Here is a 14,125-nt window from a genome sequence, read left to right on the forward strand (position 1 = left end):
GCATTGTAAGATCTGACATGTGTATGCAACTCCTGGGCAGAGGAAAGCGCCCATTGTATAGAAATTTACAGTAACGTAATTACAATATTGCCAGAGATGTTTTGTAATGGGCATCAGTGTTTAGAATGTCAATTTTCTGCTATGCTTTTTCAGTTGTAAAAGCACCATTACACACACATTAATAGCTTCCTTTATCCATTTAGCCCACAGTAGGCGTGACAAACGATCGGTCATATGAGCGTCAGTAGCGCTCGAGCAGTCCTGCCCAGTAGCGCCAAGTCACCGGGAAACCTTGGCGCTCGTGAGGATTTTGCAACGGGATGGAGCGGTATGGCGACGCCGACGTACATTATAAACATCAAGGTACAGTTGCAACCAATTGATACTTTCGTAGCTGGATATTTCAGACTTTCACATTTAATGGAAATTCTATTTGTTTACCAGTTAGCCTAGCCAGCTACATGAAGCCAGCTGATGTTTAGGCTTCGCGCATGATCTCACAGACTACGTGGTTCATGGCAAGCGAGCAGTTCGAGACAACTGGGAAGTGAAAAAAGAACGAGGTCAAATCAGTCAGTGATCTTCAGGTCGGAATGTCGGAGCTCTAAGAAAGATGCCCAAGTCTCCGAATTGTAATTCTGAGTTGGATGACCGTTCAAACGATTTTGTTCTCCAGTCAGAGCTCGTTTTTGCCTAGTTGTCTTGAACGCATTGAAGTCAAGGATGTCCGAGTTCCCAGTTGTTTTTGAACGCGTATATTCATTAGCAGTCTTTATTCCTAATGTTTGTTTGTTATTTAGACCGTGGGAGTCCGCTATACTTACTCCATATGAGTCTTGTTGTGTACCTGCTAATCAGCCTACTACCAAAGCAAGTTTGTTTCCAATGGCCTATACCGTCACAGAGCTATAGCCTACATCCCTTTTCAGATCATCCTCGCGATGGATATGTGTTCACTTTTATCTAAGTGTGTCATCAAACAAACAAAGCACAAACATTCCAAGCTTCTGCGCATGTTCTATCCCACCAAGTTCTCTGTTGGCTAGTAATGGAAGTTATGCTGGGGATAGGACCAGAGTGTCTTGTTCTACAAATCTATGGTAGGATATTTGAATAGGGCTCTTTGTTGAATAGATATAGCATTACCATAGTTACATAAAGTTTTTTTTTTTTAAATACCATTGATTGCAATGCTGATAATGCTCAAACATTTTTTTTAATTTTATTCGAACCTGAACAGTAGGCCTACTTCCCCTTTAAATCTTGTGACTGGTGAGAGCCAGTGCTGATATGGGCACATGACTGACTGTGTGTGTGTGTGTGTGTGTGTGTGTGTGTGTGTGTGTGTGTGTGTTTCTGTGAACCACAGCTGCAGAAAGGCAGCATAACAAAGGTGCAGTCAGTCAGTGTCCTCCCTTGTCCAGATATATTCCTGCACATTAATTTCACTGTAGTTGGCTGAGGCAGCGAACAATAGGCAGAGTCTTTAACCAATTTGACGAACAAGATGTGCGTCTGTTACCTATGTCTCTGACCTATTTGGGCTGATTAGCCCATTTCACTACCCTTTTGGATGTTATTATATCATTATGGAAATGGATAGAGGGAATGAGAAGATTTCTTAAGTAGTTAACTCCATTGACTAAAGGTCAGTGGTGCAAGTCATTTCAATTTAACGGCACATTGTTTGTCACAGTATTTGTGGCTGCTGAACACTACCTCAATCAGAGACAAGGCATTGATCGATTATGTGATGGAGAGGCATTGAGGTGGTGATAAGCTCATATTTCTCTACTCATTCTAACCCCTTCATCACCAACCAGATAACAGTTGGAGCCCCGTTAAAATCCTCACTCTGGTCTCACAGGGATGTTAGGAATTGGATGATCGGATTTTCTATTTCTTCTCTTTAAAAAAAAACTTGAAATATAATTAATAGAATTGCAAGTGGGTTGACCCACCTGGTCTCTTGGATTAATTGGAGTCTTTGTTTGTTTCAAGGATAACATTTGTCTTTACTTTCTCAGCAGCCTGCAATGTTAGTCATTGCTTAACCCTTCAGTGTGTTACTGTATTAATAACCAAGGCCTACAACAACCTGGAATTTTAATACCCATACCAGACATCCGTCAGACTAATAGAGTTGAAATGAACAACATTCACTCTAATTACAGGAATTTAAAGTCCTCATTAAATGCACGTCATGGAATCCTTTGACATGTTCACATAGTTCATCATCGTCATGGTATTAACCTAACATCATACCTTCTGTTTTTTCTAACAGGTGCTGAATTAGGCTATGGTTTGCCCTGATACATAACGGTAAGAAATGACGTGTTAAGAATGTATTAGTGTCACTGTCTCTTCTTGTGTCCTTACACAATGCTTTCTATACTCTACTGTGCTGCTGTATTGTAGTAGACTAAGCTAAGTTTTAGGCCTAGGTCTCCTGTACTGTACAGTCGGCCAAACTCACCCCACGTGTTTAATGCATCATGTCTGCTCTGAAGCCAAGCATTATGCATACAAAACGTTCTTGTGGCCTGTGGCCACAGCTTTGCTCATGTGATTCTCTAAGAGATGGTCACCTGATCATTGTCCATGTGACACATGCTGAGAATATTACAACTCCTACAACAGTTAATGTCGGCAGGAAAATGTTTCGTCTTCATTGGTTAAAATATCAACTACTAGACTGTATAACATTGTGACTGATTTGACTTTAGCTGACTACAGATGAGGTTGTTAATCTGTGTTTGTTAATCTGTGTCACATGTTATTTTCTTTTCTGACTGTTAACAGAGTAATCAATCAGTTGATTGATTAAACTGAATGTCTATGTCTTCTATTTGTCAGGTAACAGCAGTGCTTCCCAGACCACCCCCCCAGCCAGCTACTCCACCAACCCTTCAGCCCAGGCCCAGTCATGACAGCCAAGTCGTCCATGCTCAAGGTGATCCTCCTTGGGGACGGAGGCGTGGGCAAGTCCTCCCTCATGAACCGCTACGTCACCAACAAGTTTGACACCCATCTCTTCCACACCATTGGCGTGGAGTTCCTAAACAAGGAGCTGGAGGTGGACGGGCGCACCGTGACGCTCCAAATCTGGGACACGGCGGGCCAGGAGCGCTTCCGCTCACTCCGGACACCTTTCTACCGTGGCTCCGACTGTTGTCTCCTGACCTTCAGCGTGGATGACAACCAGAGCTTCCACAATCTCAATAACTGGAAGAAGGAGTTTGCCTACTACGCTGATGTCAAGGAACCTGAGAAGTTCCCATTCGTGATCCTGGGTAATAAGTTGGATGTGCCAGAGAGGCAGGTTTCGGGCGAGGACGCCCGCCAGTGGTGCCGCGACAACGGCGGCCACCCGTACTTTGAGACGAGTGCCAAGGACTCGACCAACGTGGCGGCCGCGTTTGAGGAGGCGGTGAGGAGGGTGCTGGCGCAGGAGGAACGGGGGGAGCACCTCATCCCGACGGACACAGTGGACCTGCACAGGAAGCCGCGCTCTGGCGCCTCCTGCTGTTGAGAAGATGTAGGGTTGATGACCTTTATTTGACTCTTAAAGGCCCAATGCAGCTGTTTATCTCAATTTGAAATGGGCAAAAATAGCTTTTTAGCAAAAAAACTATTTCTCAAGCAAGAATTTTGCTAAGACTGGGAAAACTAGCTGTTTTTTGGAAGAGGTTTGGAACAGTTTTTGTTATTGGTATATTAACCAGTCTACCGAACAGTGATGTCACCATTGAAAGCTGAAACTCCCGTCCATGAAAACCTGCTGATTATAATGTCCTGTGTAGATTGTATTTTCAATCACCAACTATCAGGAAATAAACTGATCACATTTTTTTCATAATTTTACAGTGTTTGTTTCATCAGCTGTTTATATACAATATGGTATGAAACACAGGAAAATTAGAATTTTGACTGCACTGGGCCTTCAAAGAGACAGTAGGGGCATATTTGAACTTCTGCTGCCCAACTCTGGCCGTAACTTGTGAGTTCTGATGATACCAACGGCCACTTGGTTCAAGTTCTCCTTTTTAACTGTGGTTAATGCTTTCGTTCTGCTCTGTGCTCCTCCCTTGGTTTACCTGACTGCATGTGCACGCAGACACACAGCCTGTTCATGGCATTATACACACCCAACCCACTTAGGCTATATAAGTTTTATCATACACAGGAGTGCTCATAGTTGGGCCTGCTATTTGACATTCCTTTGCGCTGGCGAGTGTTTTATCAGTGACTACTACGATCAAGAGATTACTTTGTTCTGCGCTTGTCCTCCAGCAATCAAGTAATGACTAAATATTTACATTTTTACTCATAGCAGACACCCTTATCCAGAGCAACTTACAGTAGTGAGTGCTTATATCTTATGTACTTTTTCATAGTGGTCCCCCGTGGGAATCAAATTCACAACACTGCCGTTGCAAGCACCCTGCTCTATCAATTGAGCCACATGGGAAATACTACATTGTCATCCCATCTATTAAATGGGCTGAATATGCCAAATGTATATTAATATTGTTGATTGTATAAAATAATCGTATTTTGTATTAACGTTAGTGGTGGTAGTCAGTACACAGACTGACTGAACTACAGTATGTGTTGGGGGGGGAACCAGAGGGTTCTGTCCAGTCTACATCATTGTACAAATGGAAAGAATTTCAGTCAAACCCATTTCTCTGATTATTCTCACTTGATGGGCTGATTTTAGATTTTAAACCCACTCAACCCAGCCATGCAAATTTTGGCTGTGTGAATTTGAAGCCTTTCATTGGCTGGATTGCGTGCTCTATAGAGACCAACGATGAATGGACTCCCATCAACATCCATAAGTATGTCCAGCATTCATAAAGACCAAAACAGCTTTAACATATTTAATCTCATCCAATTTCCAGATAAACTGTCAAAAGCCTTTTTATAGCCATGTTAATGTGTGTTCGTTAGGAATGTCAGGGCACTGAAGCATGTAGATTGGTCTTTTAGTTACAAAAACATTAGCTTTAATTTATTTAAATGTATTTACAGTCACTCACTATGCGAACTAGTGCACCTGATGCCTCAGGACGTAAGTGCATTAGCTAGCCTAACTGTTTTCGGAGAGTTTGGAAATGAGGCTTTTTAATGTTATGTTGCCTGGACCTGGACTAACCATTTAGGAATTGAGCAGCAAATCCCGGGCCATTGCGCCACAATTTATTATAGTAGGCTATAGGCTGACTTGTGCTATCATGAGTTCTGTGTACTATAGCCCCAAGGAAACCAGTTGTAAATGCATACCAGTTGTTTCTATGTTTTGCTGTAAAACAAGACCAACCATGACACACAAACTGTAGGCCTATTGTACTTTTGTTTTTATGTAAAAAAAATATTGTTGGTTATTTGTCAAAAGACCCCCAATAACAGTGATGTTACCAGTATTCAAAAGCGAACCAGTAATTTCTACAGCAGGGTTCCCCAATTTTTGGAGACACCTACTCATTCAAGGGTTTCTCTTTATTTTCTACATTGTAGAATAATAGTGAAGACATCAAAACAATGAAATAACACGTATGGAATCATGCAGTAACCAAAAAAGTGTTTAATAAATCAAAATATATTTGAGGTTCTTCAAAGTAGGCACCCTTTGCCTCGATGACAACTTTGGACACTTGGTATTCTCTCAACCACCTTTCCAACAGTCTTGAAGGAGTTTCCACATATGCTGAGCACATGTTGGCTGCTTTTCCTTCACTCTGTAGTCCAACTAGATCATCCGTTCACCTACTCTGTGTCTCACAAAGACACAGTGGTTGGAACCAAAAATCTAAAATTTGGACTCATCAGACATATTTCCACCGGTCTAATGTCCATTGCTCATGTTTCTTGGCCCATGCAAGTCTCTTCTGATTGTCCTTTAGTAGTGGTTTCTTTACAGCAATTTGACCATGAAGGCCTGATTCACACCATCTCTGAACAGTTGATGTTGAGATGTGTCTGTTATTTGAACTTTGAAGCATTTATTTGGGCTGCAATTTCTGAGGCTGGTAACTCTAATGAACTTATCCTCTGCAGCAGAGGTAACTCTGGGTCTTCCTTTCCCATGGCAGTCCTCATGAGAGCCAGTGCTTGATGGTTTTTGCGACTGCACTTGAAGAAACTTTCAAAGTTCTTGAAATTTTACAGATTGACTGACCTTCATGTCTTAAAGTAATGATGGACTGTTGTTTCTCTTTGCTTATTTGATCTGTTCATTCCACAATATGGACTGGGTCTTTTACTAAATAGGGTTATCTTCTGTATACCATCCCTACCTTGTCAAAACACAACTGACTGGCTCAAATGTATTAACGAAAGAAATTCCACGAATTAACTTTTCACATGTCTTAATTCTTAATTGAATTGCATTCCGTGTGACTACCTCATGAAGCTGGTTGAGAGAATGCCAAGAGTGTGCAAAGCTGTCAGAGGCAAAGGGTGGCTACTTTGAACAATCTAAAATATATTTGGATTTGTTTAACACTTTTGTTTACATGATTCCATGTGATATTTTATAGTTTGGTGTCTTCACTATTATTCTAGGATGTAGAAAATAGTAAAAATAATGAAAAAACCTTGAACGAGTAGGTGTCTCCAAACGTTTGACCGATACTGTGTATAATATATGTATAGTTATTGTTTTATTGCTGCATGTAAGACTGTAAAAACACTGGCAAATCAGCTCCAAGTGATTTTTATTTTGTAAGTCTTCCAAAGTATTCCCACGCATTATAGAAAGATGCATGTAATCGTATACAAATGTAAGCAAGGTTTGAAATGTATGTTTTTGTCAAATATTCGATCTTTGGACTTTGTGGTCAATTTGCAGTCTAAAAATAATTTATTTTCTGGCCCCCTGACCATCCGCTCATGAACAAAAATTGTCCTGTTCCAGTGTCTTGCATTAAAACATGAAACACTATCAATACGGTCTTAAAATGTATGTTTGTGTGTGTTGAAATAAAAAGTTGGCCATTTTTTAACCTATGTTGAAGTAATGTGCTCCATCTGTGGAGTGCGTTTGGTCTTCCACTGACCGCTGTACTGTCGGTCAACTGTAGGCCAAATACACTGCTATCCTAATTTGTGCGGACCCCCTTCTTGGGGTGTAGTGGAAAGTTGCCCCTAGATGCAGATCTTGGGTCAGGTATGTATTTCCCCCACTAATGGTTACGTTTATGATTTGGGGAGGGGGAGTGGATCCTAGATCTGTACCTAGGGGAAACTTCACCGCGGAGCATTCCTTGGTCTTAATCAATAGCTTTGGACTACCATTTTAGGAATGGAACAATGCTAAATTTTTCCACCAGGTGGACTCAGCATCTCACCAAACTCTACAAAGGCAACACCCCAAGGTTGTCCCATCACTGTGGTTGAGGGTGAGCGCTGGGGCACAAGATTTTGGAATGTTCAGATAGAAATAGGCTATGTAGAACAAACACGCCTCTCTGATACAAAGAATAAGGAATCACATAAGCTATACAAATGGCATTTCTATCTGCAACATTCTACATCGTTTGGCAACTGAACTGTTCAAAGCATATATGTCATTCATCCCATTGTGTGTGTTTAACAGGAAGTCCAAACTTGTAAGAAAGCGACAGAAAGCAGCTCTTTCACGATAAAATATCGGTTTTACTAGAGAAGGTTACAAAAATCATCACTATACAGGAGTCATATAACTATTTAAAACTTTAAAAAGAAAAACAATGAAACAACTACAGGGTCTACAATGTCATCAAGGTACAATGAATATCTTTAAAAAAAGAGTTGAGTGGGGCAAACGCTGCCTACCATAGTTGTCAGTACAATTGACTACACATCACCTGAAAAACTGCAAAGACACAGTCATGTCGCCTTCATGCAATAACGAGGAAACGACAACACACCCTGACTGACACGCATCTTATATGAAACGGCACATGCCCTTGCCTACATCAACCTGGTGGCAAAGCACACTGTATTATATCAAACATAACACACATGGGATTATAGTCCTTTTTTCAGTATTTAGACGTTTGCACACGTGGACAATACCGACATGCCTTTTCATATGAAAGTTAAATAAATCATCGTTTCACTGGTGTGAGGAAGATAACTTGGGACTATAAGGTTCTACTTGCAAAAAGATGATTCTGAGATAATTGGCTTTACAGTTTCGAGCCCTCGTTGGTTTGAATGGGGTCAGCCATTTTTATCTTGTATTCTTTTGAATTAGTTTGAACTTACCCCAATTCATGTTATTTAGAGTATACTGTATGTAGGTAGAGAACATTGAACAGAACAAGGCTGTGTCACTAACTCAATTTAGACTAAAATGCAGATAACTTATAGCCCGAAGCACTTGAACTACTCAGTGATCATTATTATAGAATAGGTCATGATAATCAAATGATATCTGGGGGGAAAAAAGAAAATTCATGACTTGTTATATTGTAAACATCCAAACGGCATCTGTTCATATAACAGGCCTAAAAGTATGACAGATGAGTCACTTTCATTTGACTTGCCATTGTAAAATAATTACAAATAATGTCAAAGACAAGTTATTCATTACTTTAGCACAGGGAAAGATTCAGCTGCCTAAAACTGATAAAAAACATTGAAAACCATTTTGTACATTTTTTTTTCTTCACATTTCAAAATGTATACAATACAAGCACCACCGCCATCATGACTCTGTATTTGCTTCCTTCTCACAACATACCGTTTTAAAAGATGTCACATTACTATTATATTTAATGCAGAACAAGTAATTGGATGCTAAACATATACTCCAAAAGGAAACATTTACATATTGATAATCAAAGGTAAAATAGCATGGTTAAACATTGACCGTGCTCTCCACATTCAGGACGTGTCATTCAATAAAACTTCCTTTGGGGCGGTCCATATATTTACAGGTGAACTTCACCCCTTTAAGGGTGGACTTGTCTTGAGGAAAGTGAATGTATGATTCCAAAAACCGGGAGGAGAAAGAAATCCACCCTTCACAGTTGTGTACAATGAACACAATGAACAAACATTGGGCCTTTTGTTATGTTCACTTCAGCTGTGGCCTTGCCTTGTAACAAGTGTGTGAAGCAAGACAGCACAAACAGATCTGTGACCAGGCTAGATGTTTCCCTTGCGGGTCAAGGTAATGCGTTAACACTGCAGACAGCTGCTGACAGAACTGCTGCTTTGGGCCAACAGTCACATTAGTGAATGTGTCCAATCCGGTTAGGGTACAGCACACGTTTTTCTCCTCAGGCCAAAATGAAGAATTACTTAACAGCAAATGCTGGATGTCAACAAAGGATTGGGAAAGTTAATGTAATAGTAGGACTATATTCTATGAGAGGCACCTGGGTTTTGGAAGTCTACTTTACTTCTTTATATTTTTGATACAAGCATTACCATAAAAAAAGCAAAAAACTAAATCAGGTAAAACAGGGTTGCGATAAGATAACCAAAGGAGAAAAATACCAGAAATAAGAGAAGACCAGATAAATATAATAGTAAACCTGTCATATTTTGAAGTAGTATATAAAAAAAAACATTCATACATACACATTCGCACAATATATTCATATATATAAAACACCAAAGAAACAGGACATTTTGTGGCACGCATCCTCAGGAGTTGTGCAGACAGTGACCTTGTTGTTAGGCGGTTATTCGCTGTGTTAGTGCTGTGCTGTGATTGACTCAGAGCAGTTAGGCTATGGCAGCAGGGTTGCGCTCAGTAACGGTCCAATCGAGAGCAAACAGGAAGAGGTACCACCTAACCTGAGTTCATCCAATAGGAACTTCTCATATACCTGTTCCGTTTGAAAACGTTTGCTCCTGTTTGGACAAAGGACATGATTCAGATTTGAGAAGAGTGTGCTCAACTCAGACCTTAGCTTAAATTGTCCATTGATGTTAATGGAAGACATGGGCTGCATTTCATTTACACAGGCAGTCCAATTCTGATATTTTGTTCACGAATTGGTCTTTTGACCAATCAGATAAGCTCCGAAAAAGAGTTGATGTGAAAAGATATGATTGGTCATAGAACCAATTAGTGGGAAAAAATAACAGAATTGTGCTCCCTGTGTAAACGTAGCCAACGTGTGAAAATTTGAGTTGAGTGAACATATCTCAAGTCAGAACACCGCCCATAGTGAAGGAGACCCAGGTGTTGGTTTTACTCAGAAGGGGGTTGGAGGTTAGGTGTGAGGAAGTGTGTGAAGGGGTGGTTGGCAGGTTCTTATGAGTAAGAGGAGTTGAGACCCTCCTTGGAGCCACCTTCCTCCACGTCGTCGTCCTTTGTCTTGATGTCCTGGTACTCGTTCTGGTTGCAGGAGCTCCTCAGGTAGGCCCAGTTTGCCGACAGGATCATCAGATAGTGGATCTGGGTGGGGAGGGGGGGGGGGCACAGAGAGGAGAGAGGAAGGGAGAACAGAAATAGGGAGGGAGGGAGTGAGGGAAAGGAAAGTGCACAGGGTGGTGGCCAGTGAGAGGGTTAGTTAGCCAAAGCGAACTATATAAGTAGAAGATACATATCATGTTGACCAGTCTACCAGATGTCAAACGAGACACATTAGCATTGCTACTGTACAATGTCAGTATTTTTTTGGTTAGGTTGGCTAGGTTAGTATTAGTAAATGACAAAAAACCAAGTCAGTGGAGATACATTTTTTCTAAACAGTCACTATCCTAAAAAGAGAGGACAATGGTCTTGGTTTTCCTTCACATTTTATGTTTATTTTGCATAAACTAAAAAGGCACAACGTCTTTCATAACAAATATCACAAAAAGAGACTAGCCTAAACAGGCTAAAAAAAGACTAACTTCAAGCTAGACAGTTGGAATTTGGGGGAAAGATATTGAAGTCTCATTGAAAAGAAAACTATATCCTTCGATTAGAATAACTACAGAATATTGTAGTAATCTGAAGCTAGATACAACAACACAAATATTCCCTTCTTCTTACACTGGCTCTGTCCCTTTGTATTGATAATCTATCCATCCTCAATGCTCTGTGCCTGCTCTACTTGAATGAACGGGTCAGCCTAGCCATAGCCTTGACTGGTGGTCCCACATGGTGCTGTACTCCTACTGTACTGGACCAGTACTTCTAGGCACATATCCTGTCTGGAGAGAGAATGTGAGGGACCTCAGCCATGTTGGCTAATCATGCACTCACTAGTCCCTCAGTGTGGTTCAAAAGGCATGTGTGGCAATAGGCTTGGACGCAAAGGCACATAGATCTATCTGTATTACGTTATTAACAGTCGCACACATTTACTCTACGTGTTGCAGTACATACTCTCTTCCCCACCCTCTCGCTCTTTCTTTCTCTTCATCTTTCTTTCTTCCTTTTTTAACTATCTTTCTTTTTTTTTTGCTCTCTCACTTTCTATCATTTCTCTCCCTTCTCTCATTCTCGCGCTCTCTAATACGGCTCGGAGAACTTTGCGGAGCGGCGGTTGCCGTGGCTCATAAACTTGAGAACAGCGTAGTTATACGTGGTGGCCATCATGTAGATCAGCTGGGAGGGAGAGATGAGAAGACAGACTGGAGTGAGAAACAAAGTCAATGACCAGGAGGCCATTGGGAGGCCAGTGCTGTTCTTGGGTGGCATCTGGCTTTGTGCAGTACTGTCCCTTCATATTTCATGGATTTACATCTACAAACAAAGTTAGACTGCCACAGAGCACACAATCTCAGATGGCCGTCTATGTGCTGAATCTTCTCACACGCACTAATGAGCAATCCAAGTTTGGTAGAGTAGCTGAAAACCCTTATTAAGCCCTGTTGCCTCAGTGGAGAGCATGGCCTCATGACCCCATTACTGAGTTCAACTAGCCATCACATATTGACAACCACACTGATGGGATAAAACAACTTAATTATTTGCAAAAAAATGTTTATGTACAAATCATTAGCTCCACCTATGAAGACATGCAGTTCTTGTTCTATCATCTCTGGTAAAAAAAATACTGTATGGTCAGAGTCTTGTGAGGCATTCCTCTTCATTGGCCACAAAGTAAATGTGTGTTAGGCTAGATGAAAGAGCTCCTGGCTATGTCAGTGTGTGTCCAGCCAGAAGCTATAGGGCAGACTTACACCCTCAGGAAAACTGAGTCAGAACCATGAAGTGTGGAGGAGGGATTACCATGGCAACAGATCAGTGTACCATGGCAACGCATGCAAATTATTCAAACATGGGCAATTCGGGATATAGGGCATCCAAAGCTTACCAATGCAATGAGGGTGGCGCCTGCCCCAGCACACGCAACAATGTACAGGTGGAAAGACAGGTAGAACTGGAAAACATGGAGACCGATCTCTGGTTAGTGATGATACTTTGATTGACACTCGTAAAATATGTCCTTTCCACAATCAGCCTCTGTATAATTGCAATACAGTGATGAAGAATGCTCTATTTTTGCGCTTTTGACAAATGTATAAAACATGTTTGTTTTTTTCCCCCAAAAAGTAGTGAATAGGAAGGTTTATATGATATTCCTATTATATGAGGTTCATGAAGGTTCATATGATGTGCATAAAGATTTACAGGAGCAGGAGGGGGTTGACGTTCTTACCTCGCTGGTGCTACAGATGTCTCCTAGTGTAGATCCGCAGGCTTTTCCGGGTGTCGCATTCCATGGAATAATACCTAGACAATCAGGAACAAGAGATATCGGTGAGGACCAACAGACAGGCCCTATTCAGCGCAGAGTTGTCAATCACTTCACTTGTATTTGTTGGAAAAAACAGTTGAGTTGACCTCATGTGATAGTAAATGTTAACTGTTTATACCATCTGCCATTTAAGTGGACAGATGGTGATGGCGCACTGCTTCAGGGTGATGGTAATAGTTATAAACGTGACATAGATAACGATGCCAGGTTGAACCAGGTTGAAATGTTACTACACGGACCAGTGTGTGTGTTACTGAGTGACACTCACCATACTGCCTGACGTCCACACAGATGGAGTCGGGATCGGTGATGTTGGCCATGGGGGACTTCATGGCAGCACAGGTAGTCCACATGTTGTAGAAGAGGAAGACTGGGATGGCTGAGAAGCCAAAGATCCCCAGGAAGGCCAGGCCCAGGATATACGTAAGGAACACAAACTGATGAAGAGGGAGAGGAGCTAGTGACATTAATCACCCTCGTCGTAATCCCCATCGTTGTCGTCATCATCATCATATAAGCATTTCGCAACACCCGCAATAACATCTGCTAAAAATGTGTACGTGACCAATGCAATTTGATCATCATCCTCATCATCCTCCTCGTTGTCTTGATCATCATCAACCTTGATATTGAAATCTACTGCTATGCCTAACATAACACTGTACTATGTCAAGTATCCATCAGTACGACCTAATGACAGAGGATATTTAAACCAAGCTCGTCATCATCTTCATCACCATATCGTCATCCACATTTCCCTGATTCATGACACAATACTGGTTAGAAGGGTGGGAAGATAAAAAAGTTTCATCCGACGTTAGCTTGACGATACTCAGGAGGATACAACCGTCCTCATAGCAGCCTTAAAGGCTGATGTTACTGAACATCTGCAGCGATTACACTCATCAGGCTAGAGAGTACAAACTGTGCCAGTTTTACCCTCCAGGGTGTGTGTGTACAGCTGTATGTGTGTAAACGCATGCACGTCATGAACGTCATGTGTGCGGTTGTACGTGTGTGCGCATGTATGCATGCACGTGACTGTACATGTGTGTGTATGTATTCATGAGTGCAACGTGTGTATTCATGTCTCACCGTGGCTGTGATGCAGCGGCCACACACGGTGGTCTTGAACTGGCTCTGCAGCTCCTTCTTGACGGCGCTGGTGGTGTAGAAGCCCTCAGCCAGCAGGATGATCCCATAAACAAAGAAGAAGGAGGCGATGCCGTAGATGACGTACTGCATGGTCTGGATCCTGCTCGGACGGATACAGTCCATACAGTAAACAATGTGAAGACAGGCACATTCATATTGAATAACTGGGGATAAGACTTGTTCAAAGACACATACCTTAACAAACGGTAAAGGTTGACATATAGATATAGACATATAGGAGATACAACAGAGAAAATTAGTTCCCTTTC

The 14,125-nt window shown here is 41.5% G+C and overlaps 2 protein-coding genes across 5 annotated transcripts in view; one reads left to right on the forward strand and one right to left on the reverse strand.

Annotated features, from left to right (window-relative positions):
* The first annotated feature begins 212 nt into the window (after positions 1 to 212).
* LOC135542602 (ras-related protein Rab-9A-like) lies at positions 213 to 7,014 on the forward strand. 2 transcript variants are annotated; one of them, XM_064969700.1, is made up of 3 exons: positions 213 to 363; positions 2,285 to 2,322; positions 2,857 to 7,014. In XM_064969700.1, the coding sequence occupies exon 3, from the start codon at positions 2,927 to 2,929 to the stop codon at positions 3,530 to 3,532; it is 606 nt and encodes a 201-aa protein (XP_064825772.1). In that variant the 5' UTR covers positions 213 to 363; positions 2,285 to 2,322; positions 2,857 to 2,926; the 3' UTR covers positions 3,533 to 7,014. The 2 variants fall into 2 exon arrangements, with proteins under 2 accessions (XP_064825772.1, XP_064825773.1); XM_064969701.1 differs by lacking the exon at positions 213 to 363 and adding an exon at positions 1,043 to 1,100.
* Positions 7,015 to 7,641: 627 nt separating this feature from the next.
* LOC135542603 (neuronal membrane glycoprotein M6-b-like) overlaps positions 7,642 to 14,125 on the reverse strand; it is a 32,009-nt gene continuing 25,525 nt past the window's right edge. For 2 of the 3 annotated variants that reach the window (XM_064969704.1, XM_064969702.1), the window contains exons 3-7: positions 13,797 to 13,956; positions 12,970 to 13,138; positions 12,603 to 12,676; positions 12,258 to 12,323; positions 7,642 to 10,405 (exon numbers count right to left, since the gene is read on the reverse strand). In XM_064969704.1, the coding sequence (XP_064825776.1) occupies positions 10,262 to 10,405; positions 12,258 to 12,323; positions 12,603 to 12,676; positions 12,970 to 13,138; positions 13,797 to 13,956 (613 nt within the window). In that variant the 3' untranslated portion in view covers positions 7,642 to 10,261. Of the gene's footprint in view, positions 10,406 to 11,386; positions 11,546 to 12,257; positions 12,324 to 12,602; positions 12,677 to 12,969; positions 13,139 to 13,796; positions 13,957 to 14,125 lie in introns of those variants that run through there. The other variant, XM_064969703.1, reaches the window with a different exon arrangement.

Source organism: Oncorhynchus masou, chromosome 6 (genome assembly GCF_036934945.1).
Source record: "Oncorhynchus masou masou isolate Uvic2021 chromosome 6, UVic_Omas_1.1, whole genome shotgun sequence".
Lineage (NCBI taxonomy): Eukaryota > Metazoa > Chordata > Actinopteri > Salmoniformes > Salmonidae > Oncorhynchus > Oncorhynchus masou.

What these genes read in the sequence shown, in the direction of transcription:
- LOC135542602 (XM_064969700.1), top strand. Translation starts at nt 2,927, where the DNA reads ATGACAGCCAAGTCGTCCATGCTCAAGGTGATCCTCCTTGGGGACGGA.